The sequence below is a fragment of the Mobula hypostoma genome, chromosome 9 (genome assembly GCF_963921235.1).
Source record: "Mobula hypostoma chromosome 9, sMobHyp1.1, whole genome shotgun sequence".
Taxonomy (NCBI): Eukaryota; Metazoa; Chordata; class Chondrichthyes; order Myliobatiformes; family Myliobatidae; genus Mobula; species Mobula hypostoma.
In genome coordinates this window covers 26,545,030-26,572,589 of record NC_086105.1, presented here as the reverse complement: position 1 = coordinate 26,572,589, position 27,560 = coordinate 26,545,030, and the positions used below count along the sequence as shown (strand labels likewise).

The window sequence follows — 27,560 nt, the reverse complement described above, 5'->3', positions numbered from 1 at the left end:
AAGTCACAATGATACTTTTAGAATGCTAATGTGAGATGTATGAGGAACCTGATGTATAATTAAACTGAATTATACTTTTATTTATACTCATAAAAAATGTATTACATGGAAGGGAGGACAGACTATTCCACACTTTTATGGATTACATCATTGCAGGGGGCAACAACACACACAACAAGCTGGAGGAACTCAGCAGGTCAGGAGGCAACTACAGAGAGGAATAGACAGTTGATATTTCGGCAGTTTTTAAGTTGTTTATAATGTTGTCAGCCAGCTGGTGGCGTAGTGGCATCAGCGCTGGACTGCGGGACAGAGGTTCCAAAGTTCAAACCCAGCCAGCTCCCCCCAGCATGCTTTCCATCCGTGTGGGGTTAAGAGCTGGTGATCTCCGGAAGAAAAAACTCACCCGACAGAAGGCAATGGCAAACCACTGCTGTAACTTGCCTCGTAGGCTAATTCCAACTACGTCAGAACGGCGTGGGAGGAAGTCATCCGCTACCCGGAAAATTCTGGATGCAACCTACATTATAATGTTGTGGGGTACATTTGAATGGCATCAACAACTTGGCACAAATGTGGAATAAAAATGTTAGTTTTATAAAGGTTACTTATCTAGAATGCCTGGCAAAAGAGGCTCCAGAGACTCATTCCACCGAGATGCAGCGCAGAGCGTCATAGGAAGTCATTCCTGCCTGTGGCCATCAAACTTTACAACTCCTCCCTTTGGAGGGTCAGACACCCTGAGCCAATAGGCTGGTCCTGGACTTATATCCTGGCATAATTTACATATTACTATTTAACTATTTATGGTTCTATTACTATTTATTGTTTACGGTGCAACTGTAACGAAAACCAATTTCCCCCAGGATCAATAAAGTATGACTATGAGTAAAAAACTAAAGCTGTCAGTAGGTTAGATGGCAAAAATCCAGGTGCACTGCTGAGCTGTCTTTTGTGGGGGTAGGGTCTTTCCCTCCCTTTAAACTTACATCTTGAAATCTGTAAAGGTAATTATTTTGAGACTCAATAAGCCAAAGAGCTCTGAACCAGCCTCCCAATTTGTTGGTTTTGTAAATCAAAAGTCGCTTAAAATTCCAGTTCCCATCGTTCTATTCTCAGATCACGGAGTGTTTGCTGGCCTACAGCTGGAGTGCCTGAATTAAAATTTCTTACCCTAGTCTGTAAATTAACCTATGACCTAGGTCAAGGTTACTACTGTCTCAACACTCAGATTACTGCAGTTCTTCAATACTTGCTCCATTTCTTTATAATTCTTGCTCCACTATTTGCTATTATGCTCATTATTGCCTTGGTCCTAAATTCTGGAATTATTTCATAAACTTCTCTTACCTTTCCTCCACTTTAGGAGGCTGTTTATAATTTGTCCCTTTGGCCAGGTTTTTTGTCATTTCTCCTAATTCTTTTACATGGCTGCCTTGAATTTTGTTCATTGCTTGCTTCAGTAAAATTATGTAGAAACAGGATGAGACCTCATGACCCCTTGAGCTGTTTTAGCTGCTTAGTAGAAGCATGATGCACCTTGTACTTAGTCCACTTTTCAGCTTGTTTCATCTATTGCCCTAAAACAAATGAATTGCCACACTGAGGTAGTGATTAGGATTGTACGTTGGTTCAAGAACCGAATGGTTGAAGGGAATCAGCTGCTCTTGTTCTTAGCACTGTGGAACTTGAGGTTTCTATTCCTTGGAATCAGAATCAAATATATTACTGGCACATGTTGTGAAATTTGTTGTGTTGTGGTGGCCGTACATTGCAATACATAATTAAAAAACTATAAATTACAAGTTAAAATATATAAATTAAGTAGCAGTGCAAAAAGAGAGAAAAAAAATCACAGTGAGGTAGTGTTCATGGGTTCATTGCCCATTCAGAAATCTGATGGTGGTGGTGAAGAGACTTCTTATAATGTTGAGTGTGTGTCTTCAGGCTCCTGTACCTCTTCCTTGATGGTAGCAATTAGAAGAGGGCAGAGGGGATGTCCTGGGTGATGGGGTTCCTTAACGATGGATGCTGCCTTTTGAGGCATTGCCTTTTAAAGATGTTCTTGATGCCGGGGAGGCGAGTGCCTATGATGGAGCTGGCTGAGTTTGGAAAAAGCTGCAGCTTATTATAAGCTCCAATCTCATGCTGTGGCCCCTCTATACCAAGTGGTGATGCAACCAGTTAAAATGCTCTCCACAATGGGTCTGCAGAAATTTGTGCGTGTCTTTGGTGACATACCAAGTCTCCTCAAACTCCAAATGAAATATAGCCGCCACCTTTGTAGTTGCATCAATATTTTGGGCCCAGGATAGATCTTGAGAGATGCTAACACCCAAGAACTTGAAACTGCTTACCCTTTCCACTGTTGATCCCTCAACAAGGACTGCAAGCAGATGGTATGGCCTAAATGCTGGGGATCTTTGATAATCGTTGTTGCCTTCTTGAGGCAGTGCCTCATGTAGATTCTTCCTGTGGTGTGGAAGGACATACCCATGATGTTTTTGACTTAGTCCCCAACTTTCTGAAGATTCTTGCACTTTTGAATTGCCGTACCAGACCTTGATGCAACCAGTCAGGATACTTCCAGCAGTGTATCTATAGTTGTTTGTCAGAGTGTTCAGTGCCATATTGAAACCTCCATGAATGTAGAAAGACTGGCGTGCCTTTGAGATTGCATTGATATATGCTACATCAGGCAGGTCACCTGGTATGTTAATGCCCAGGAATCTGAAGCTCCTGACCCAATCCACGCCAGTCCACCAATGTAGACTAGTGCACGTTCGCCTTTCTTCCCAACCCTGAAGTCAGCAATCAGTTCTTTAGTTTTACTGATGTTGAGCAAGAGGTTGTTGTTGCAGCATCACTCAACCAGTGATCCACTTCCACTCCTGTACGCTGACACACACCACCATTGGTTTGTACAATGACAGAGGAGGAGATGTTGTTACCAGTCCTCACTGACTGAGACCTGCTATTGAGGAAGTTGAGGTGGGTGAATAAGCAAAGAGATTGGCATGGACATGATGGGCTGAAAGGTTGTATGACTCTTTGATATGTCAATAACTTGAATTTACTCAACCACTGAGCAGTCACTGACTTTCTTTAGAGAATTCCAAATTGGTACAGAGGGTAGAGTATCTACCTTACTGCTGTAGTAAATCAAGTTCGATCTTGAACCTCTGTTCTGTCTATGTGTTTTGACTGTAATAATGTGGGTTTCTCAAGGTGCTCCAGTTTGCTCCCAATTAAGAATATCCTGGTTTGTCATTTGAGTCTAGATGGTGTTAGCAGAATCAGGTACCAGGAGTTGAAGGGTAATTGATAGTCATAGTCATACTTTATTGATCCCGGGGGAAATTGGTTTTCGTTATAGTTGCACCAATAAAACCATAAATAGTTAAATAGTAATATGTAAATTATGCCAGGAAAAAGTCCAGGACTAGCCTATTGGTAGAATCCAAGTTATCAAGAAATAAGTGGGACATTGGGATTGATAGAATTGCTTTGAAGTCCTATGTAAGCTCAGTGAGTTCAATCCTATTTCATAAACAGATATAAATAAGAAATGACCTACCATGAAGGCTGTCTTCCAAATTCAAAAAAGCTCCCTTCCTTATCTCGACACTATGTACCAGCTGTTTTTTTTTAAAACCCTCTTCCAGAGCAGAATGTATTTGTAGGTATTTCCATGTTGGACCATGCCTTTCTGGAAACCATCAGGTCTAGATGACAGGAGTGATTGAGGGTGCTTTTCTGACTTGAAGTCTGTAACTAGTGATGTCCCGCAGTGAGCAGTGCTGTGAACATCGTTGCTTGTCATAGATATAAATGACTTGGATGAGAATTTAGGTGGTTTGATTTGTTGGTAATAACAAAACTTGAAGCACTAGACAGAGATAAAGGTTGTGAAAGGATTTAGAGGAATGTAAATTAGATGGAAAGTAAGCAATGGCAAATTAAATTTAATGCTGATAAGAGTGAGGTAATTTATTTTGGGATGTTAGATACTAACAGGATATATACAGTAAATGGCAGGGACCCTAGGAGTGTTGATAGCTTGCAACCTTGATCTATTGATATTTGTGGAGGAATACAAAGCTGAAATAGTAATTACAATACCAAACAGTGATTTATTAATGTATCTTTTAGGATACACAACAATAATAATGATGATTTGACGGAGTAGTATTCATCTATTTCAGCTCATCATCAGTGTACTTTACTATTTGTGCATCTCCTGTGGATTTGGGATTAATACCATAGTGATTTCTGGATTTTTTTTTACCCCACCAGGAAGCCATAAGGGAAGCAGTAAGTCAAGAAAGAAAAAAAAGTAAGAAAGTTATAGAGGAAACATTACAAAAAACCAAAGAGGATATGGCAAAATATATCAAGGAGCAAAAGAGGGTAAGTGATTCCAAATATATGTATATTCTACTAATCATCTATGACTTTTATTTTTCATTTCATGATGACTTGGATCATTTTTGAATTTTACTCTGTTCTATTCTATTGGCTAACTCAGTGTCAACCATGGACTTTACTGAATTGTATAGTTGAAGGCCTTGCAAAGAATTAGATTTAGTTGTTGAATGACCATAGAAGTGAAGTTGTAGTAGACAAAATAATGAACTTTTTTTTTCCGGGAGTTTTTATAAGCTCCCCTTTCTAGTCTGCCATGTGAAAATACCAAATTATAATTCATGAGAATAGTAATTTATATGAATCTAGTGCTGCTTAGATTTAGAAGGATTGCAAGTAACTAAGTGACATATTATATCTGTATTATGCTTCATTGTCACTGTTTTTGTGCTTTAAACCCTTTGATAATTACCATATGTAAAATTGTTATACAATTTTAAACATCAGACTATAAATTAATATTATCTTATGTCTTATGTAATAATTAATGTCATTTTTTGATCATTTTTAGAAATTCTTATGTCCTTAGATTCTTAGCAAATGCTGCCATTAAACACAGATGTCTTGATGTAGATTTACCGAGTACAACAAGAAATTAAAAGCTGTTTTTATTAAACCATCAATTAATTCTGGCTGTTGATTTTTGACAAACTGTTCATTAAACAGAGATGTCATGAGGTAATTTATATTGCATTTTAGTGGACAGTTTTGGTTATTTATAGTGAGGAGTGGTTTATAGTAGCCAGTTAATCTATCAGCACTCAGCAGAAGCCTGTCCAGTCTTGGGGAAAGTATGAGATCAGGATTGAACCTGATTTCCTGAAGCTGAGGGTGTTAACTGCAGTGATTGTAATTCTTTCCTTGATTTATTCCATTTATGAGTTTAATGTTTAATTGTAAATTTGTGCAAGTTGAATGAGCTCCTTTCACCTGAATCTTCATGGTTATCTCTATCAATAGTTCCTTTCTCTGTGTAAGGAAATAATGATGCTTGTAACAGAGTAAAGCAACCTATATAACTTTTAAACACCAGATTCTGCAAATGCTAGAAGTCCAGAGTTACACACACAAAATGCTCAATAAGCAATTAATCGATGTTTTAGGCCAAGACTCTTCATCAGGACTCCTGATGAAAGGATTTGGCCAGAAGTGTTGACTCTTCATAGATTCTACCTGACCTGCTGAATTCCTCCAGCATTTTGTGTTTGTTACTCTATATAATTTTTGCCATTTGTTCTGTATTTTTACATATTTCACTCCCTTGTCAGTAATTTTAGTTGGTATCATTTATATATGTGGAGAAACTGTTGTTGCAATTGTATAGCAAGCTGTACTTGATTTGCACACAGAAAATGTTTTCAGTTACGTGGACAAAATCCCCACAAAGCAACTTTTAGTACGGTATCAAAAGTATGTCAACATAATATTGGCTTTTGTGAAACTGTAGTGACAATTTTTGCTGAATCTGTGCAAAAAGTGATTTTTAATGAAAATAAAAAAAATTGGTTAGATGGTATTATCTTGGTCCAAGGTTAGTCTAAGAATAAGAGGACTTCTTAAAGTCCATTTTCCTGCCAACTCGTTGTAATAATATCTACCTTTCCTGAGTAGTCTATCTTTCTGTAACTCCTCTCATGTCCTCATTGTTTTCCTGAGTTATATTCCCTCTGCAGATGTGTTTTGCAATTTCCTCATTCCTTATTCCATTGGACTTTGCTTTTTGAATTCTAAAAAATATTGCTGTCAGCTCCATGGCATGCTGGCCTGAGGAAATTGCCTTTGCCAATGGAAAAATTTTTTTAAAAAAAGATAAACTACTGAAAAATCTGAAACAAAGGTAGTAAACACTGGAGAAGCACAGTTTGTCAGACAGCAGCTGTACAGTAAAAAATACACTGTAATACCTGATGCTGAATCATCACTGAACCATACAAAATGGCTATTTTAATAGATTCAAAATTACAAGTGAAATTCCAGTTAAAATAAGAGAAGCTGACAGTAATGTAATGATATAGACATTTCATGGTTGACCTTTGATTAGTTCTGACAAAGCCATTTTCTTGTAATATATCTTGATTGTATTTAAAGTTATAGGGTTGTGCAACACAGAAGGAGACCATTCAGCTCAGCTAGTCCATGCTGACCAAGATACCGATTGATTTAGATCTTTTTTCCTGCATTTGGTCTATGCTGCTGTAGTCCTTTCTTATCCATCTACAGTACTGTGCAGAGTCTTGGGGGGGGGGTGGTGTGTGCGTGTGTGTGTGTGTATATATATATATACACACACACGATGTGGGTGCAGCACTGTGAGAGGGGTGTGGGACTGGTGGCAGAGAAGCCAGGGGCGGGAGATGGTGTAGGTGCAGACACCCCCCGGCCCGGAGACACTAAGCAAGGTCATTGGATTACAAGCAATTTGTTTGTTCATCATTACAGAATTCCTCTCTGGTGCTTCCTGCTTCCTCTCCTCTCCCTTCTCCTGTCCCAACCATGATTCCACTCTTAGTCCACAATGGAGACACGCATCAGAATCAGGTTTATCATCACTCGCATATGTCACGAAATTTGTTTCTTTTTGTGGCAGCAGCACAGTGCAATACATAAAATTACCACAGTACTGTGCAAGTGCTTTTTAAGTGCTGCGTTTTAAAACTTGTTCCTTAGATCTCCTTTAAACTTTCCCTTCTCAGCTTAAATCCATGTCCTTCAATTTTAGACTTCTCTAGCCTTGGCAAAAGACAGTGGTTTTCTACCCTATCTATACCTCTCATAAATAAAAACCTATGAGGTCATCTATCAACCTCTTATATGGCTGTGAGAACAATCCCATCCAATCCGATCCTTCCTTGTAACATCTTGGTAACTCTCTTCTGACCAAATTACATGCAGTATTTCTAGATGTGGCCTAACTAGCGTCTTGTACAATTGCATGATGTCCCAACTCTTAAATTCCATGCCACTTCCTGTGAAGGCAAGAAAGCTGAACATCACCTTCACTCTACTTCTGAGTCCCTATTTTCAGGGGCAATGAATTTATACCCTGGGATCCCACTTTGTGCCAACGCTTCTAAGATCTCTTCCATTTAGTGAATATGTCTGGACGGTATCAGATACCCAAAATGTTACATTACCTCACATTTGTCTGAATTAAATTCCATTTGGCACCAGTCTGCCCAACTGATCTATGGTCCTCTGAATTCTTGGGCAACTGTCCTCACTATGTACAGCTAATATAATTATCTAGTTCATTTGCTTTTCAATTTTTATATGCTTGAATGCCCATGTATGTCGTTAGTATAGCTATGGGAGTCAAAGTTTCACATTAACTTCTTTAAAATATAGAAGAGTGCAATTTAGTATGTGCAGAAATCTACAAAGAGTTTCAGGATTATTCGGAGTTACTAGATTTTTATAATATGGGGGTAGTTATTTAAACTGTGAATGAACAAATTAGACCATAAGATGTAGGAGCAGAAGTAGGCCATTCAGCCCATCAAGTCTACTCTGCCATTCAATCATGAGCTGATCCAATTCTTCTAGTCATCCCCACTCCCCTGCCTTCACCCCATACCTTTTGATGCCCTGGCTAATCAAGAACCTATCTATCTCTGCCTTAAATGCACCCAATGACTTGGCCTCCACAGCCGCTCGTGGCAACAAATTCCACAGGTTTCCCACCCTCTGTCTAAAGAAATTTCTCTGCATTTTAACATTCAGAATGTTTCTGTGAGATCCCCGCTCATTCTCCTGAACTCCAGGGAATACAGACCAGGAGCTGCCAGACGTTCCTCATACAATAACCCCCTTCATTCCTGGAATCATTCTTGTGACTCTTTTCTGAACCCTCTCCAATGTCAGTATATCCTTTCTAAAATAAGGAACCCAAAATTGCACACCATACTCCAAATGTGGCCTCTCAAGTGCCATATAGAGCCTCAACATCACACCCCTGCTCTTGTATTCTATACTTATAGAAATGAATGCCAACATTGCATTTGTCATCTTCACCACCGACTCAACCTGGAGGTTAAACTTAAGGGTATCCTGCACAACGACTCCCAAGTCCCTTTGCATCTCTGCATTTTGAATTCTCTCCCCATCTAAATAATAGTCTGCCCATTTATTTCTTTGCATGACCATACACTTTTCAACATTGTATTTCATTTGCCACTTCTTTGCCCATTCCCCTAAACTAGCTAAGTGTTTCTGCAGGCTCTCTGTTTCCTCAGCACTACCTGCTCCTCCACCTACCTTTGTATCATCGGCATATTTAGCTACAAATCCATTAATCCCATAGTCCAAATCATTGACACACATCATAAAATTCAAGTTGGTCAACACGTCATTCTTAAAAGGAAGCAGCACTATTAAAGTGGATGCCTCAAAGAATAAAGTGACTTATCTGATTTGGAATCTAGTTATGATTTGAAATATGCTGGCCTTTTAAGTATTCATTATGATATGCCTGGAGGGATGAACATGTCCAAGAATATCTCAGCATTATAGACTGAAAACAAAATCAAGTCCTACATGGAATTAAATTAATCAGTGTTAGTACCAAGTAGCTTGGTGCTTTTCTAATGTTGATAATGGATGTTACTGAAAGTACATCTTGAAAATTTCTCTGGAGCATCAGAAGCTGGGGGCAGATCTGATAGAGGTTTACATGATTATGAGAGGCATAGATAGAGTGGGCAGAGTGTATCTATTTCCCAGGGCTGCAATGTCTTAACACCAGAGGGCATGCATTGAAGTTGAGAGGGTGTAGGTTCAAGGGGGATGTGAGGAGTAAGTTTTTTTTACTCAGGGAGTGGTGGATGCCTGGAATGTGCTGCCTGGTATGATGGTAGAGGCAAATATATCAGAGACTTTTTAAGATTGGTGTCTTCCTCAACAAGATATTGTGTGAGGGACAAAGTAATATGGACCTCCATATTCAGGTTTACAGATTGAACTCAAAGGTGTATCCCAGGAATTTGTCCAATTTACTCCATAATAGGAGTATTAGCCTCACGTCTGTATCACTAAAGATCAATTTTTTCCTTGTTATTTGTTTTCCTCATCTTATTTTTCATATCTGAGGTTTCTGAGCAAAACTGGAAACTTGATTAATTCGGATGTGCTGTGAGTAAGGAAACCTGTGTTACAGAAATTACACTTTACAGTCAAAAAACTTACAGCCTAGTTTAAATAGAAGATGAGCAATAGATTGTGATCATCAACTTTATGGTGAATTATTATTAGTGATAATGTAATTTTCCAGATTTGCTGTTGACCTGTGTTTTACTTTGTTGTTCTCGTAATATTTACGTAACCCCATCTGAAAAGTGAAGAGGTTAGTTGTTTCCTAGGAACTTGATTGACATGCTGGGAAAACACTTTTACGGTAACACATCAGATGCCTTTTTACATTTGGTTGCTTCAAGGTTCAAGTGAGTTATCTCTCCCATGTTTTGATCGCATGGGTAAATTGCCTTGATTGGATTCTTAATGCTGAAAGATGGCCAAAAATGTCAGGCATATAGCAATCCATAAATCCATTTAAGAAGAGCAGGAGTAAGGTATTAAGGTATTCAAGCCTAGTTTGTATTTAATGTGATGTTGGCTGATCTATAACTAAACCTATACCTGTTTTTGCCCTTTATCCTTGAATACTTTGGGTAAGAACAATGATCAGTCTCGGATTTAAATTCACAATTGACTTAGCTATTTGAGAGTTTCAGGTTTTTGCCACCCTCTGTATTTGTTTCATAACATTAGTCCTTAAAGGTTAGGCCTGGCACTAATTTACTTTATACTTTGCCCCTTAATAATAAACACTCAATCCATTGAGTTCCCAACCTTTTCTATGCCATAGACCAATACCATTAAACAAGGCTCTGTGGATCCCAGGTTGGGAACCCCTGGTGTAGATACTCTAAGTCTGCCTACAGACTTTGCTATATATGAAAGCTCTCATTAAGTATCTTTTACCCTTCCGCATTCTAGCAATGACTGCACTCTTTTGTATAACATAGAACAGTGCAGGCCTGTCAGCCCATGAAGCACTGTTGACCTTTTAACTTACTCAAAGATCAATCTAATCCTTTTCTCCTTCATCACCCTTCATTTTTCTATCACCCATGTGTCTGTATAAGAGGTTCTTAAATCTCCTAATTATCTGCCTCTGACTTCACCACTACACCTGGCATGCCATTCGATGCACACACCACTCTCTGTATAAAGAACGTACCTCTGACATCTCTTCCCTCCCCCACCCCCTTTTGCTTCCTTCCAATCACCTTAACATTATGTTCTTGTATTAGCAATTTCCACCTTGAGAAAGCATACTGATGTTTTCAGATAGAATTATGAAAGGGATAGATAAGATAGAGGCAGGAGAGTTGTTTCCACTGGGAGGTGAGACGAGAACTAGACATAGCCTCAAGATTTGGGGCAGTAGATTTAGAACGGAGATAAGGAGGAACTGTTTTTCCCAGAGAGTGGTGAATCTGTAGAAATCTCTGCCCATTGAAGTAAATATGTTTAAGACATGGTTGGTTAGTGTATACTAGGGGAATTAAGGGTTATGGGGAAAAGGCAGGTAGGTGGAGATGAGTCCATGGTCAGATTAGCCATGATCTTATTGAATGGCAGAACAGGCTCAACAGGCCAGATGGCCGACTCCTGTTCCTATTTCTTATGTTCTTATGTTCAAATTTGGTTTGTATATAGTTAAGAATTACTTCTACACCTTCAGCAAAACCTTTTCCACCAGTCCCTTAGATATATAGGCCAGAACTCTCCTCATCAAAACCTGTTATTTTAAGAGCCAAACATGATATTTTAATTATCTACAGTATATAATGTCTTAACAAGCCTGTCACTTTGGAACTCTTGCTTTAAATCACATGCATGGAAATCCTTATTGACACTGTTCAATAGCTGAATTTCTATTGCTTACGTATTTTAGAAACGTCATATCATTTCAATATTTGCTTCAGCATTTGTTTTCTTGGCATGTCTAGCAAGCTGTTCTCTTTTATAAATATTAATGCAAGTTTTAATTCAGCATTTCCACCATTTCAACTGTTACCATTCTCAAATGACTCACAGTTTTTCTTCAAACTTAAAATATTTTTGTGCTTAGTTTCACATTTAGTTTCATACTCTTTTTTTTGCCTTTTGATTGTTCCTTGGATTTTTTCCCATCACCAAGCTCTGTTGTAGTTTCGGCCTTTTTGCGTGTCTTTTATTATGATTTTATGTTTTCCTTTATTTCTTTGGACTCCCATGGAAGTTTATTTTGGCAAGTGGTCCTTTATAACAATGGACCTAAATATATGTTGAAAATCTCTTTTAAATCCACTCTACCACTGGTACATTGTTTACTTTCTACATTTATGCATTGTACGGGCCAGCTGGTAGTGTAGTGGCAGCAGCACTGGACTTCAAGGCAGATGGTTCTGAGTTCAAACCCAGCCAGATCCCAACCTTTCTGCGTCGAAGAAAGGCCTGGCAATCTACTTCCGTATCCTGCCATGAAAACCCTATGGACCCTATGGTCCATGAGGTCACAAAGAGTCGGACTTGACTTAACAACTGAATAGATAGATATACCACTTTATACCTGCCACCAGAGGGCTCAAACACTGAAATCTGAAATGTTAATGCCAATGAATTCTTCTTGTTATCTTGCTTCTTCTCATTGCATCACTGAAGCAATTTCATCATTAATTACCAAGGCTGCTATTCATCCATTATCATTTTCATTATTTTTCCTTGTAACTAGCTTTTTGGTATTTACATTAAGTTCCTTGACCTTGCTGTTTTACCCCTTTGCTTCAACAATTGGCATCATGTCATACTATTCAAATTTTGCCAGCAATTCATTCAATTTGTCACCATTTGACTAGTGTATTTAAACACAGAATGCTTATTTGGACACATACACACCAACCATCTTGTTTTATTCTTCATTTTTTTTCCTGCTGGTTCAAATGCTTTGCATCTTTTAGAATTCATAATTCAAAAATTGGAGGTGCAAAATGGACTATGATGTCTTAGCTCAGAGTTCTTGTAAGGTTAACTTGCAGCTTGAATTGGTAGTAAAGGAGGCAAATACAACGTTAACAACAGGAATTCTACAGATGCTGGAAATTCAAGCAACACACGTCAAAGTTGCTGGTGAACGCAGCAGGCCAAGCAGCATCTGTAGGAAGAGGTGCAGTCGACATTTCAGGCCAAGACCCTTCATCAGGAATACAAAGTTAACACTCATTTTGAGAGGATTAGAACGTTAACGCTGCTGCTAAGGCTTTATAAGGTGATTATAAGGCATGTGGTATGTTGTGAGGAATTTTGGGCCCTGTATCTCAGTAAAGATGTGCTGGCCTATAAGAGGATCCAGAGGGGGTTCACAAGAGTGATCCCAGGAATGAAAGGCTTATTGTATGAGGAGCATTTGATATCTCTGGACCTGGACTCAATGGAGTTCAGAAGCATGGGGTGGGGGAGGGGGTATAGATTTCATTGAAACCTATTGGATTCTGAAAGATTTGGATAGAATGGGACATGGAGAAGATGTTTCTATGAGAAGGAGATTCTCATATCCAAAACCAAAACCTCAAAATAATGGAATGGCCCTTTAAAACCGAGATGAGGAGGAACTTATTTAGCCAGAGAGTGGTAAATCTGTAAAATTTGTTGCTGCAGAGGGAGAATGAAATTACACCTGTGCAAATGCTTGCAGCATCTGGTGAACCTGTGATCTGTCTCAGAGGCCAATGTCAGAGCATCATTCAAGAGTGTGAAACCTTGCAAGGCCTGATGGTGTGTAGCTGGTTGAGCTCTGAAAACCTGTGCCAACCAACTGGCGGGAGTGTTCAAAGACACCTTCAATCTCCCACTGCTGCAGTCAGAGATTCCCACCTGTTTCAAAAGTGTGACAATCATACCAGTGCCCAAGAAGAGTAGGGTGAATGACTATTGCCCGTTTGCACTCACATCTACTGTCATGAAGTGCTTTGAGAGATTGATCATGGCTAGAATCAACTCCTGCCTAAATAAACGCCTGGACCCACTGTAATTGGCTTATCACCACAATAGGTCTATAGTGGATCATTTTCACTGGCTCTCCACTCAGCCTTTTGACCATCTCGACAATAGCAATACCTATGTCAGGCTGCTGTTCTTTGACTACAGCCGGTGTTCAACATCATCATCATACCCTTAACTCTAACCAATAAGTGACAAAACCTAGGCCTCTGTACCATCCTCTGCAACTGGATCCTTGAATTCCTCACGAGGAGACCACAGTTTGTGTAGATCAAAAAATAACATCTGCTCCTCACTGACAATCAATACTGGCGCACATCAAGAATACGTGCTTAGCCCACTGCTCTGCTCTCTCTACACCCTTGATTGTGTGGCGAGGCACAGCTCATACACCATCTATAAGTTTGCCGATGACTCAACTGTTGTTGGTAGAACTTCAATTGGTGGTGAGGCATTACAGGAGCAAGGTAAATCAGCTGACTGAGTAGTGTAGCAGAAACAACCTTGCACTCAGTGTCAGTAAGACCAAGGAATTGATTGTGGACTTCAGGAAGAGGAAGTCAAGGGAACACACGTCAGTCTTCATCAAGGGATCGGAAGTGGAAAGAGATAGCAGTTTCAAGTTCCTGAGTGTCAATATCACTGAGGATCTATCCTGGGTCTAATATATTGGTGCAATTAAAACGAAGACATGACAGTGGCTATATTTCATTAGGAATTTGAGGAGACTTGGTAGGTCACTAAACAGACTCTCAAATTTCTACAGATATACTATGGAGAGCATTCTAACTGGTTTTGTCACTGTCTGGTATGGATGGAATACTGCACAGGATTGGAAAAAAACTGCTGAAAGTTGTAAGCTCTGCCAACTCTATTATGGGCACAAGCCTCCCCAGTATCCAGGACACCTTCAAAACGTAATGCCTCAAAAAAGGTGATATTCCTGATTAAGGACCCCCTTTACCCAGGATATGCCCTCTTTTCATTGCTATCATCAAGGAGAAGGAACAGGGGCCTGAAGACACACTCAACATTTTAAGAACTGCTTCTTTCTCTCTGCTAGCAAGATTTCTGAATGGACAATGAACTGAAGTTAAAGATGAAACATGCTTTTCAACATTTTAAGCATGATTAGTGTATTATTTTTGTTTTGTACAATTTTAAAGTGGAAAAAAAGGAAAGGAGCACCATGCAAAAGTTTGGGCTCCCCAAGAGATTTGAGCTCTCAAATAACTTTTACCAAGCTCTCAAGCCTTAATGTGTGTGTATGTATGTGTATATATGTGTATGTATATGTGTGTGTGTATATGTATGTATATATGTATGTGTATGCATATATATGTGATTAGTGATTTACAACTTTTGCTGTTATACATTGCATTGTACTGCTGCCACAAGACGAAATGTCACAGCATATGCCAGTGATATTAAACCTAATTCTGATTCAAAAGAATTCATCGGGTGTATTTAAGACTGCAATTGATAGGCTCGTGATTGATAAAATGCTAAAGGTTATGGAGAGAAGATGGGAGAATAGAATTGGAAAAAAGATGGAGCATTATTGGTTGAGCAGACTTTGTGGGACAGTAGGCTTAATGCTGCTTTTTATGCTGTCAACTGTTTTGTTGGACATGAGTCTGCTCAAGAGATCTCTTGGGGGATGTAAGGGATAGATTTGTCCCGGTGAGGAAGATAAAGAATGGTAGGGTGAAGGAACCATGGGTGACAAGTGAGGTGAAAAATCTAGTCAGGTGGAAGAAGGCAGCATACATGAGGTTTAGGAAGCAAGGATCAGATGGGTCTATTGAGGAATATAGGGAAGCAAGAAAGGAGCTTAAGAAGGGGCTAAGAAGAGCAAGAAGGGGGCATGAGAAGGCCTTGGTGAGGAGGGTAAAGGAAAACCCCAAGGCATTCTTCAATTATGTGAAGAAAAAAAGGATGACAGGAGTGAAGGTAGGACCGATTAGAGATAAAGGTGGGAAGATGTGCCTGGAGGCTGTGGAAGTGAGCGCGGTCCTCAATGAATACTTACTTCTCTTCGGTATTCACCAATGAGAGGGAACTTGATGATGGTGAGGACAATATGAGTGAGGTTGATGTTTTGGAGCATGTTGATATTAAGGGAGAGGAGGTGTTGGAGTTGTTAAAATACATTAGAATAGATAAGTCCCCGGGGCCTGACGGAATATTCCCCAGGCTGCTCCACAACGCGAGAAAAGAGATTGCTGAGCCTCTGGCTAGGATCTTTATGTCCTCGTTGTCCACGGGAATGGTACCAGAGGATTGGAGGGAGGCGAATGTTGTTCCCTTGTGCAAAAAAGGTAGTAGGGATAGTCCGGGTAATTATAGACCAGTGAGCCTTACGTCTGTGGTGGGAAAGCTGTTGGAAAAGATTCTTAGAGATAGGATCTATAGGCATTTAGAGAATCATGGTCTGATCAGGGACAGTCAGCATGGCTTTGTGAAGGGCAGATCGTGTCTAACAAGCCTGATAGAGTTCTTTGAGGAGGTGACCAGGCATATAGATGAGGGTAGTGCAGTGGATATGATCTATATGGATTTTAGTAAGGCATTTGACAAGGTTCCACATGGTAGGCTTATTCAGAAAGTTAGAAGGCATGGGATCCAGGGAAGTTTGGCCAGGTGGATTCAGAATTGGCTTGCCTGCAGAAGGCAGAGGGTGGTGGTGGAGGGAGTACATTTAGATTGGAGGATTGTGACTAGTGGTGTCCCACAAGGATCTGTTCTGGGACCTCTACTTTTCGTGATTTTTATTAACAACCTGGATGTAGGGGTAGAGGGGTAGGTTGGCAAGTTTGCAGACGACACAAAGGTTGGTGGTGTTGTAGATAGTGTAGAGGATTGTCAAAGATTGCAGAGAGACATTGATAGGATGCAGAAGTGGGCTGAGAAGTGGCAGATGGAGTTCAACCCAGTGAAGTGTGAGGTGGTGCACTTTGGGAGGACAAACTCCAAGGCAGAGTACAAAGTAAATGGCAGGTTACTTGGTAGTGTGGAGGAGCAGAGGGATCCCGGGGTATATGTCCCCAGATCCCTGAAAGTTGCCTCACAGGTGGATAGGGTAGTTAAGAAAGCTTATGGGGTGTTAGCTTTCATAAGTCGAGGGATAGAGTTTAAGAGTCGCGATATAATGATGCAGCTCTATAAAACTCTGGTTAGGCCACAATTGGAGCACTGTGTCCAGTTCTGGTCACCTCACTATAGGAAGGATGTGGAAGCATTGGAAAGGGTACAGAGGAGATTTACCAGGATGCTGCCTGGTTTAGAGAGTATGCATTATGATCAGAGATTAAGGGAGCTAGGGCTTTACTCTTTGGAGAGAAGGAGGATGAGAGGAGACATGATAGAAGTGTACAAGATAATAAGAGGAATAGATAGAGTGGATAGCCAGCACCTCTGCCCCAGGGCATCACCATTCAGTACAAGAGGACATGGCTTTAAGGTAAGGGGTGGGAAGTTCAAGGGGGATATTAGAGGAAGGTTTTTTACTCAGAGAGTGGTTGGTGCGTGGAATGCACTGCCTGAGTCAGTGGTGGAGGCAGATACACTAGTGAAGTTTGAGAGACTACTAGACAGGTATATGGAGGAATTTAAGGTGGGGGCTTATATGGGAAGCAGGGTTTGAGGGTCGGCACAACATTGTGGGCCGAAGGGCCTGTACTGTGCTGTACTATTCCATAAAAAAAAGTAAAGCCACTGCAATGATGCATCATCTTTCTTCTCTACTCATTTTCCAGTATTCCATAAAACAGAGTACCATTTTTAAATCTAGCTCTTATAACAACATGTTCCCCTCGGAAAGCTAGTTACTCTACAGCAATTTTTATTGGCTTTGATTATAATCCTGAGTTGCTATTCCTCGATATTTCTCTCAGTAACTACTGTACTATTCCTGTGATGATTTTGCATTTCCCAGTGAAGTGTGATCAGGTCTAGATTGAGACACACTACAGATTCTCCTTCCACTCAATATATGTTAATTTGCCAGATATGTGTTGGAAACAAGAGCCAGAGAGATCTAACATATCTTCTATAGTTGTGTTTGCCCAGGGCTGATTGCAATTTCAGAAAGGCAACCTGCTCTATCATTTTTGTTTTTTGATTTGCTAGAGCAGTATTTTCCTTTTATGCAGTACATTTGTATGACACTCTCGAAGTGTTCTAATTCAGGCAACTTCCTGCTTTTCTGCTCTGGGCACAAAACCAACCTTATTAGCCTGATTCTGTGCTGGTTATTGAAGCTTGAAAGATGATAGAACTAGATAAATGTACAAAATTTTGAGATTGAGGTTGAATGGTTTATAGGTTGAAACAACTTGAAGTGACATAATAAAATGTGCAATATTGTTGAATGAGAGGTAATTAGCATTGAGGATGAATGAGAAAATCCAAAGTAGTCAGATTTTAAAGATCAAAATAAACTATTGAGCGATAACAAAAGGAAGTAAATAATAAAAGTAAATTAATGTGTTCATAACTTAGGTCCATGTATGCTATAAAGTGATTTTGTCTTTTCTATCAGAATGCTGGTAAAAGAGATAATGCTATAATGTGTATATTATCTAGAAGTATGTCTCAAAGTATCTGCTTCTGGCATATGAAGCAAGTAATTTGAAAAATGAATACTTTTCAAATTACTTGTTTGCAGTATCGGACATGATATATTTAAAATTAACTAGATTTTGGCTATAAGATATCTTTCTATCTACCAATGCCACACTGTACGAAAATGACTAGATTACACCTTTTGACATAATGTTCTTGTCATTATGATGAGAGAATTGAAAACCATCAGAGTAGCTGGACATGAAGTCATGTAAAAGAGTTCAATCTAGTTATTAATGAATTCTGTTTGGAATTCTAAGGGACGCAGAAGTGGGCTGAAAAGTGGCAGATGGAGTTCAGCCCGGAGAAGTGTGAGGTGGTACACCTTGGAAGGACAAACTCCAAAGCAGAATACAAAGTAAATAGAAGGATAAATATCCTTCCAAGCATATTAAGTATAGTGTGGAGGAGCAGAGGGATCTGGGGGTACATGTCCACAGATCCCTAAAAGTTGCCTCACAGGTAGATAGGGCAGTTAAAAAAACTTGTGGGGTGTTAGCTTTCATAAATCGAGGGATAGAGTTTAAGAGTCATGAGGTAATGATGCAGCTCTACAAAACTCTGGTTAGGCCACACTTGGAGTACTGTGTTCAGTTTTGGTCGCCTCACTATAGGAAGGATGTGGAAGCATTGGAAAGAATACAGAGGAGATTTACCAGTATGCTGCCTGGTTTAGAGAGTATGCATTATGATCAGAGATTAAGGGAGCTAGGGCTTTACTCTTTGGAGAGAAGGAGGATGAGAGGAGACATGATAGAGGTGTACAAGATAATAAGAGGAATAGATAGAGTGGATAGCCAGCGCCTCTTCCCCAGGGCACCACTGCTTAATACAAGAGGACATGGCTTTAAGGTAAGGGGTGGGAAGTTCAAGGGGGATATTAGAGGAAGGTTTTTTACTCAGAGAGTGGTTGGTGCGTGGAATGCACTGCCTGAGTCAGTGGTGGAGACAGATCCACGAGTGAAATTTAAGAGACTACTAGACAGGTATCATCATCATCATCAGGTGCCATGCTCAGTTTGAGCTTTGACTGCTATGTCCCACACACTCCTGTTTCGGGTCAAGTGGATCAATTCATTGGTATTCATTCCCAGTTCTCTGGCTGCTGTCTCCATCATCATTTGTCTTTGTCTTTGTCTTCCTCTTGCTCTTGCTTTCTTCCCTTCAATCTTTCCCATAATTACCATGCATTCTAACTCCTCTTTCCTAATCACATGTCCAATGAAGTTACGTTCTCTGGGTTGAACTCCATCTGCCACTTCTCAGCCCACTTCTGCATCTTATCAATGTCTCTTTGTAATCTTCGAGGATACATTCAAACCATGTTGGATAAAGAACAGGTATGTGGAGGAATTTAAGGTGGGGGGTTATATGGGAGGCAGGGTTTAAGGGTCGGCACAACATTGTGGGCCGAAGGGCCTGTACTGTGCTGTACTATTCTATGTTCTATGTTCTAACAAGTGTTAATCATGATACCAAGATAGTTGAGGCCAGGATACTCCGGCGAATCTATAAGGATGAGAGAGAAATGGAAGAAGAATGCATTATATTTGTCCTACATTAATATAGGTTGTCAATTGACAACACAATGATATATGCCAATGGTTTGGGTGTCTTTAGTCTCTGCATGTTTCTGTTTTTATTTCTAGAGATGTGCATGTTAAGTGCTCTTTGATATCGCTATGGCTGAAAGTGGAAATATTGGTTGCATAAAATTTGGAGGCAGGTAAAATTTGAATTGCACATTTGTGTTTCAAGATGTACAATCTGAAACATTTTAGCTCAACTGACCTGTTTGCATTTTGGATCAATTGATGGAAGAATCTTGGTCTATGTTGGGAAGAATTATCTCAGTTCTTCAGAAAATTGATTACTTAAAATTATTTAGTTTTACAAGGTGAGGGCATCCTTGCATTACTCAGATGGCTCTCAGTATCTTGATTTTTGCAAATAGAATGTGGCTATGGGGTGAAAACAGATAATGGTGGATAATCCTTAACAGGTGGGGTGAAGAGGGAGAAGACATTCTAATTTGCACTTTGTTTACTATTATATTTTCCTGCATAATGCACATTCTGCTTTTCGCTCTCCATTTTCAGTCATATGCACTCTATGATTACTTAATCAAGTTGTGCAGGCTGCCATAATTCAAGCAGAAAGATTACTTGTGTTGAGCCAAAAGTGGTACTGATTTAAGCATAGTTTGTTGATCTAATTTGAGACTTGATATGATTTAAATAAATTATTCAATTTCTCCATACTAGCAGCCAATAATTATTGTGCCACCTGGCACCATTGACTTTAGTTCCAGTGGTTATTGGATGGCAGTAGTGCTGATATAATACCTAAATTCCTGAATGGCATAGGATATGCCACAAATAATTTTAAGTTATCGACTATATAGTTTCACTGATTTCCAAAAGGCCACTAAAGTGAAATGTACGAAGGGTCTCGGCCTGAAACGTCGACTGCACCTCTTCCTAGGGATGCTGCCTGGCCTGCTGCGTTCACCAGCAACTTTTATGTGTGTTAGTTAAAGTGAAATGAATTGTTGATTCAAGAATTTGGATTTGGGAGATACTAATTTTTTAATTAACTATTTAATTTGCTGGTAACAGTTGTTACGTACCCCGTAACTGGGTTGCCAAACCAGCAGAAATGGATCACTCAGTTGGAGTCTGGAGTACTAGAACTAAGCAAGTTTTATTAAAGAAACAAGCAACACAGTAATCGAAAGGATAATAAATGCAACAGTTCAGCGATGATAAACACACATGTGCACAGAATTAAGATAACAGCATCAATCAAGCTCTATCGTTGTCTAGGGGTAAATGACCAAATTTAAAGTGACTCAAAGTTCAGTCCAGTTAGTAGTTCAGTTTGCAGTAATCGTTGCCATGGCGATGGACAACGTGGGGAAGAGAGACAGAGAGAACAGGAACAACTGATCATTCAGCACAGCTTCACTCACAGACCGGCGAGATTGCTCACAAGCAACTTTTGGGCGGGTCCTTGGTGATGTCACCTGAGGTCACCGACTGTGACCCCTCCTCCAGATGTGGTCGATCCTCTGCAGTGAACCCGGCACCCAGGCAAGGGCGGACACACACCGGGTTCCCGCTGATCGTACCTTTCCACCCTGGTCGTTGTCTGCTACTTCTCACCCACTCGTGAGAGGCGCACCGCTTCCAGGGTCTCGTTACCTCGGGTGGCGTGTGTGTCGCCTTAGCGAACTGGTCCCTTTTTATCCCCCTGCTGGGGTATCGCCTGTCCATCACTTCAAACAGTTCAAGGTTCAAAGGGGGGAGCCGCTCCAGACAGCTCTCTCTCCCCCGTCCCTTCATTACACATCTCCAGACGCTGCTCCATTGTTCCTTATCTCTCCTTCCCCTGAGGGCAGGTGGCAGACCAACTGCTGATGTCACTGATGCTAGCCCAGGCCAGCAAACATCTTAATTTTATGTGTATTCTCGTCACACAGTTCTTCTGAATTATTTATTAATAGTCTCCAGGGTACTCAATAGTGTGATGTTTCAGTGTTTGAGTTAGTGTGATAGCAGTAGAAAAGCTAGGAAGTCATTTACTGGTTATGGTGAGATGATAGAGCTTGCATTGAATTAAAAATCCCAAAGTGAGCATAGAACTGCTCTGGCACCGAACATCTGGATACTTGCATCTCAGCAGCAACATAATTTTGATGTGATCAATGAATAGCATACTAACAACATACCAGTCTGTTTAACAAGTAAAATGTCATCAAGCTTATTTGAAAGTTTTTAGTTTGAGCTGTTCCCAAGATTGTCTTGAATTACCTGACAGACTGTTTTGCATATGCCTGTCTGATCAACGTCAACTGATGAATTATTGATTGCCTCGTGGAGGAGTGGGCAATAGAAGAATATGGAATTAATTTGTGTCGCTTTTCAGGCATATCTATGGAACTAGTTTCATATACTGAGAGAGAACTTAACAGTTGAAATGATACGTTCACAGCTTTTTAAACATTTGTTATACATGTAAGAATTCTAACAGGGGTAGACCAGTTAAATCCTAAAACCATTTAGTCAAACTATAACTGACCTGTGACTTCATAGATTACATCGTGTTAGATCTGATCAGTTGTCCAGAGAGTTGCAGCCATCATTGTCCAACAACCCACACTTCACTGGGCTGGATGCAGAGGATCTAACCTTCTGTATCTAGGTGGTGAGACAAAGATAAACTTTGGTGACACATTGCTAAAGCTCCACTCCCAATTCTAGAAAGACCTGTAGAAGGCAGTGGTAGAAGTCAAACTCGAGGGTGTTGGTTTGCCTTCTATCAAAGTTATGAAGTTTAACTTTAACAATTCTTAAAAGTCCTATAATAAACATCTCAGAAACTAGTCTTCAGCTAGTTCAGTTGATTATTACCAAAATCAAGAAGTAATTAAAAGCTCTGACTTGATGTCATCCCAACTTCAGTGCTGAACCTTCTAGCCAAGCTGTTAAATTACAGATATGCCAAGACATCTTAATTGACCATGTAGAGAAATCACAGGAATATTCTCTCTGCAAAGAGGACAAAAGTAGTCCAATTCACTAATTACCATCCTACATCAACAGACGATTTTTCAGGATGAAATTCCATCTGTTATGACTCTGTCCATCTTACCATGTGATCAATATTGTTCTACATTCAAAGACTACCCTCTTTATAAATCACACTGCCACCAATTTTTGTGCCACCTGCAAACTTAGTAACCATACTTCCAATTGTTATATCCAGATCATTAAATACGTGGGTCACAGCAATGCTCTCTGTGGTACAGCATCTGTAGCATGCTTCCAACAAAAAAAAACAACCCACCACCATCATCCTCTGTGTCCTAATAGTAAGTTAGAAAATTGGATCTGAAATTAAGTTGCTGGATCCCATGGATTCTAATCTTTTGTATCATCTTTCCATGTGAAAGCTTATCAAAGGCCATTCTGCGGTTCATGAACATTATGTCACCTGTACTCATTAAAATATTTAGCTACCTCTTTGAAAGATTCAATTACATTAGTAAGACAGAGCAGTGTTGACTCTCCCAGATTAATTTCTATATTAACTTCCTGCCTTTTGTGTGCAGATTACTGGTGACCTTCAGAATTATTTGCAATCATTTCCCTCCAACTGATGCTAGATATGTCAGCATGCAATTTTTTGGCTTATCTCTGTTGTCTACATGAATACAAGCACCACATTTGCTACCCTGCAGACATCTGAGGTCAGTGAAGATTTGAAAGTTTCTGTCAGAGCACTAGCAATCCCTTCTCTTGTCTCTACTTCAGTCAGGAGTACATTATTTCAGGTCCTCGGGGGCTATTCTTTAAGCCTACTAAGGTATCTATTACTTCCTCCCTGAATTTCAAGCTCCAATGTTTTTCTCCATAGTAAATACAGATTTAAAATTTTAAAATTTTACCCAAGTTTCCACTTCTATACGCAGGTTGCAATTTTGATCCCTTCTGGGCTCTATTCTGTACTTTGTTATCCTCTTGTCCTCACTAGATTGATAAAATTCTTTGATGCTTTAGAGCAGGGGTTCCCAACCTTTTCTATGCCATGGACCCTTTCCATTAACCGAGGGGTCTGTGACTCCCAGGTTGCAATTCCCTGCTTTAGGGTTTTCCTTGATCTTTTCTGCCAGTGCCATTCTTTGCCCTGCTGATTTTTTTTTACATCCTCAATCTATTTCTATAACCCTCTGATGCCTCTCCTGATTTGGTTCCCTATATCTGCCTAAAGCTGCCTTATTTTGTTCATCTAACTGCACCTGGACTGTAGTCCTCTGTACTTCTCATCCATGTACCATTGAATTCGCACCTGCTACTTTCACCAGCAACTTGTTCTGCACTCCCACCATCCTCTGAGTGAAGAAGTTCCTCCTCAGGTTCTCTTCATCTTTCACCGATGATCTTTCGTTCTAGTCTCACCTAACCTGAGGGGAAAGTGCCTACAATCATTCACCCTATATGTACCCCTCATAATTTTTTTACATCTCGACAAGATCTCTCCTCACTTTTGTACATCCCAGTGAATAAAGTCCTAACCTATTCAGCCTTTCCTTATTACTCAGGTCCTCAAGTCCCAGAAATATCCTTGTGAATTTTCCCTGCTCTCTTTCAAGCTTATTGATATTTTTACTGCAGGTAGGTGACCAGAACTGCACACAATACTCCAAAACACCTTATACAACTTCAATGTAACATCCCAACTGCTATACTCAATGCCCTGGTTTTTAAAGGCCAACATGCCAGAAGCTCTCTTTATGACCATATCTACCTGTTATGCCACTTTCAAGAAATTATGGATCCATATGCCAAAGTCCTTTTGTTCTATTGCACACCTCAATGCCTTACTGTTCACTGTTTAAGTCTTACTCTGGTTTTAGTTTGTTTACTGCCCATTATGCCACTGGCATTTAGGGCAGCAAGGAAGGTCCTCCATCTTGCTGTCCTGAAACTAAATTTTGTCATGCTCTTGTTCAGGGCTTCCTTCATTTTGCCAGTAGCTTCCTCTTGGTTTTCACTACTGTCAGCCATGCAAGTTGTGGGTAGAGACTTGGGAATACCTTTGCACACTAATGTAGAAAGATTCTTCATTGCTGTTTCTGTAACAGTTTTGTTTGACCAGTCAGGGTTGTTAGTTCTGAGCTGCTCTCCCAAACCTAGAGAACTGGTGAATCGCTCTTTGTGTGACCTCTACTCTTTGACCTGTTTAGCATGGGTGACCCTACCAAGAGCCAAAGCATTCGGCCCTGATTCCAATCAGCACAGCTCTCCGGGTCATTAAGGAATGCAAGTCTCCAAACCATGGCAAGATTGTAGTCCACTTGGAGGTTACCCTCATCTGTTTTCCCAAAATGCAACACCTCACACTTGTCTGCATTAAACTCCGTATACCATTTTCAGTCAATTTTTTCCAGCTGGTCCAGATACCCTTTCTTATCATATTAAAGTCAATATTCCCCCAATTCATGACTTGAATTTCCAAGCCAAGTTTGTCCTTTCACATAGCAATCTTAAACGTTAGAGTTATAGTCAGCCGCTAAATTGCCCTCCACTGACAGTCCCACCACTTGCCTGACTATATTGTCAAAGACTCCTTTTGTGCTATCCTTTTCTAGTTGGGCTACTAATGTTTCTCTCAAAAATGTTGTCTCTTGAAGCCTTTCCAAAGACTGTAGGATTCAAGAACTGCCTTTGCCTTCTGGTAGTTTGGACTGAGTAATAAATCTTGGTATTGCCAATAATACCAGAAATATTTTATTTTTTAGAGGTAAGGATTGAAGGGTTTTACATCTTTAAAAAATGTTTATTGGGGCCCTGATGATTAATCCTAGGTTAAGAGAAGCAGTGATGGAAAAAGCTGAAGTTGTGACAGATTTTACAATCTTATTTGGCTAAAGGCATTGTGGTGAAAGACAAATCAGCCGCAAATGTAGTGTTGTGTTTTAAAAGGGAGAATGGGATGAATCATTGGCCAGTCTGCCTAAGCATAGTGACAAGTAATTATGGAAAAAAATTCTGTGGGCTGTATAAATGATCATTTGGAAAGGCACAGTTTAATTAAGGATGGTCAACATGAATTTGTTAACAAAAGTTGTTTCTGACTAGCAGCTGATTTTTCTCTAAAGGGGAATAAAGTAGGTGCAGTGTAGAGTTGATGAGGACAACGTTTTTGGTGTAATCTCTGTGGATTTTAGCAAGGCAGTTGCCTCCATGGAATACTGATCTGAAATGCAGAACATCACAGAATCCAAAGAAAAGAATATTGGATCCAAATTTACTTTGGTGCAGGAAGCAGAAGGCTGGATGAAGTGAATTTCTGCAGGGATCACTTATCTGAAGTTTGTTGATGGTTTAAACCATTGGTCATGTGGATGATGGCAAGATTCTGTAAGTGGATAAAAATGGATTAAAAATGACAGGTGAAATTTGAGCTGGTAGAGTTGACAGAATGTATTTGGAGAGGGAAGAGAAGAGAGAAGTGCCTATTAGGATAGGTGATGCTGAATCGGGCTCAACTTCTGCAGTCACTACATATGGACAAAATGAGGAGCGTCTATCTCATTGTCCCTCTGTGTCCTTGCGTGAAGCAATAAGGCTTAAGCAGGATGACTGAGCTGCCATAAAGCTGCAAGGGTGAAATATTGGTAATATGCCTATTAGAACTTTAAAATGTATCACACTAATTAAAAGTGCAGCACTATTAGACACAGTCTTGATCCTGGCATTTCTTTCCTGTCTCTTAAATGGGGAATGCCATGTAGAGTCCAACAGCAGATATGTCCTAAGTATCTGTTGGTAAAGCCTAACAGCCTAAATGGCAGTGGTGCTCCACTCCCCAGTGAGCTCAATGCCTTTGATGCAAACTTTGCAAGGGTGGCTAACACTACATCTGTGTGATACCCCATAGCATCCAGTGACCAAGTGATCTGTCTTGGAGTTCGACTTCAGAACATCCTTCAAGTGAGTGACCCCTTGTAAGCTGTCAGGTTCTGATGGTGTACTTAGCTGGAAACCTATGCCAAGCAACTGACTGGAATGCTCAAGGACAACTTCAGCTTCTCATTGGTGTGGTCTGAGGTTCCCAACTGCTTCAAAGGGGCACAATCGTACCGGTGTCCAAGAAGAGCCTACTGAGTTGCTGCAAAGACTATCGAACAGTAGCACCTATATCTGTAGTAAAGAAGAGCTTCAAAAGACTAGTTGTAGCTAGAATTACCCCTGTATGAGAATGGACCTGGATTCCCTGCGATTCACTTACCACTGCAACAGGTCTACAGTAGACGCAATCTCACTAGCTCTTCACTCTGCTTTGGAGCACTGAGAAAACAGCAAAATATACATCAGGCTGCTGTTAAATGCTCACAGCTTGATATTCAATACTATCAACACCGCTCCCCCCCAGTATTAATCACTAGGCATCTAAAACTGGGTATTGTACCTCCCTTTACAGTTGGATCCTTTATTTCCTTATCAGGAGACCACTGTCCATATGGGTCAGCGATAACATCTCCTTCTCAGCTCAGATGCGCTCATGGATGCCCACTAAGCCCATTGTTCTGCTCTCACTACATTCATGACTAAGCACAGCTCAAGTGCCATCTGTACATTTGCAGATGACACCATGGTGAAATGTCAGATGGAGAAGAGGGAAGCGTACAGGAGTGAGATAAAATCAGCTGGTGGAGTGATGTTGCAGTAACATCACACTCAGTGTCAGCAGGGCCAAGGAATTGATTGTGAACTTCAGCAAGGGGAAGTCTGGAGAACATTTACCAGTCCTCAGTTAGCAGTCAGCGCTGAAAAGGGTGGGCAGCTTTAAGTTCCTGGGTGTCTCCAAGGGTCTATCCTGGACCCAGCACATTGATGGAATCATGAAGAAGACACACCCCCAGCTCTACTTCATTTGGAGTTTGAGGTGTTGGTCGCCAAAGA

At 40.3% G+C, this 27,560-nt stretch overlaps 1 protein-coding gene across 3 annotated transcripts in view; it reads left to right on the top strand.

The window, feature by feature from the left end:
• Positions 1 to 27,560, top strand: part of LOC134351576 (coiled-coil domain-containing protein 91-like) — a 208,120-nt gene that overhangs the window by 155,725 nt on the left and 24,835 nt on the right. For all 3 annotated transcript variants that reach the window (XM_063057916.1, XM_063057915.1, XM_063057917.1), the window contains exon 12: positions 4,297 to 4,410. In XM_063057916.1, coding sequence (XP_062913986.1) covers positions 4,297 to 4,410 — 114 coding nt within the window. The remainder of the gene's footprint in view (positions 1 to 4,296; positions 4,411 to 27,560) is intronic.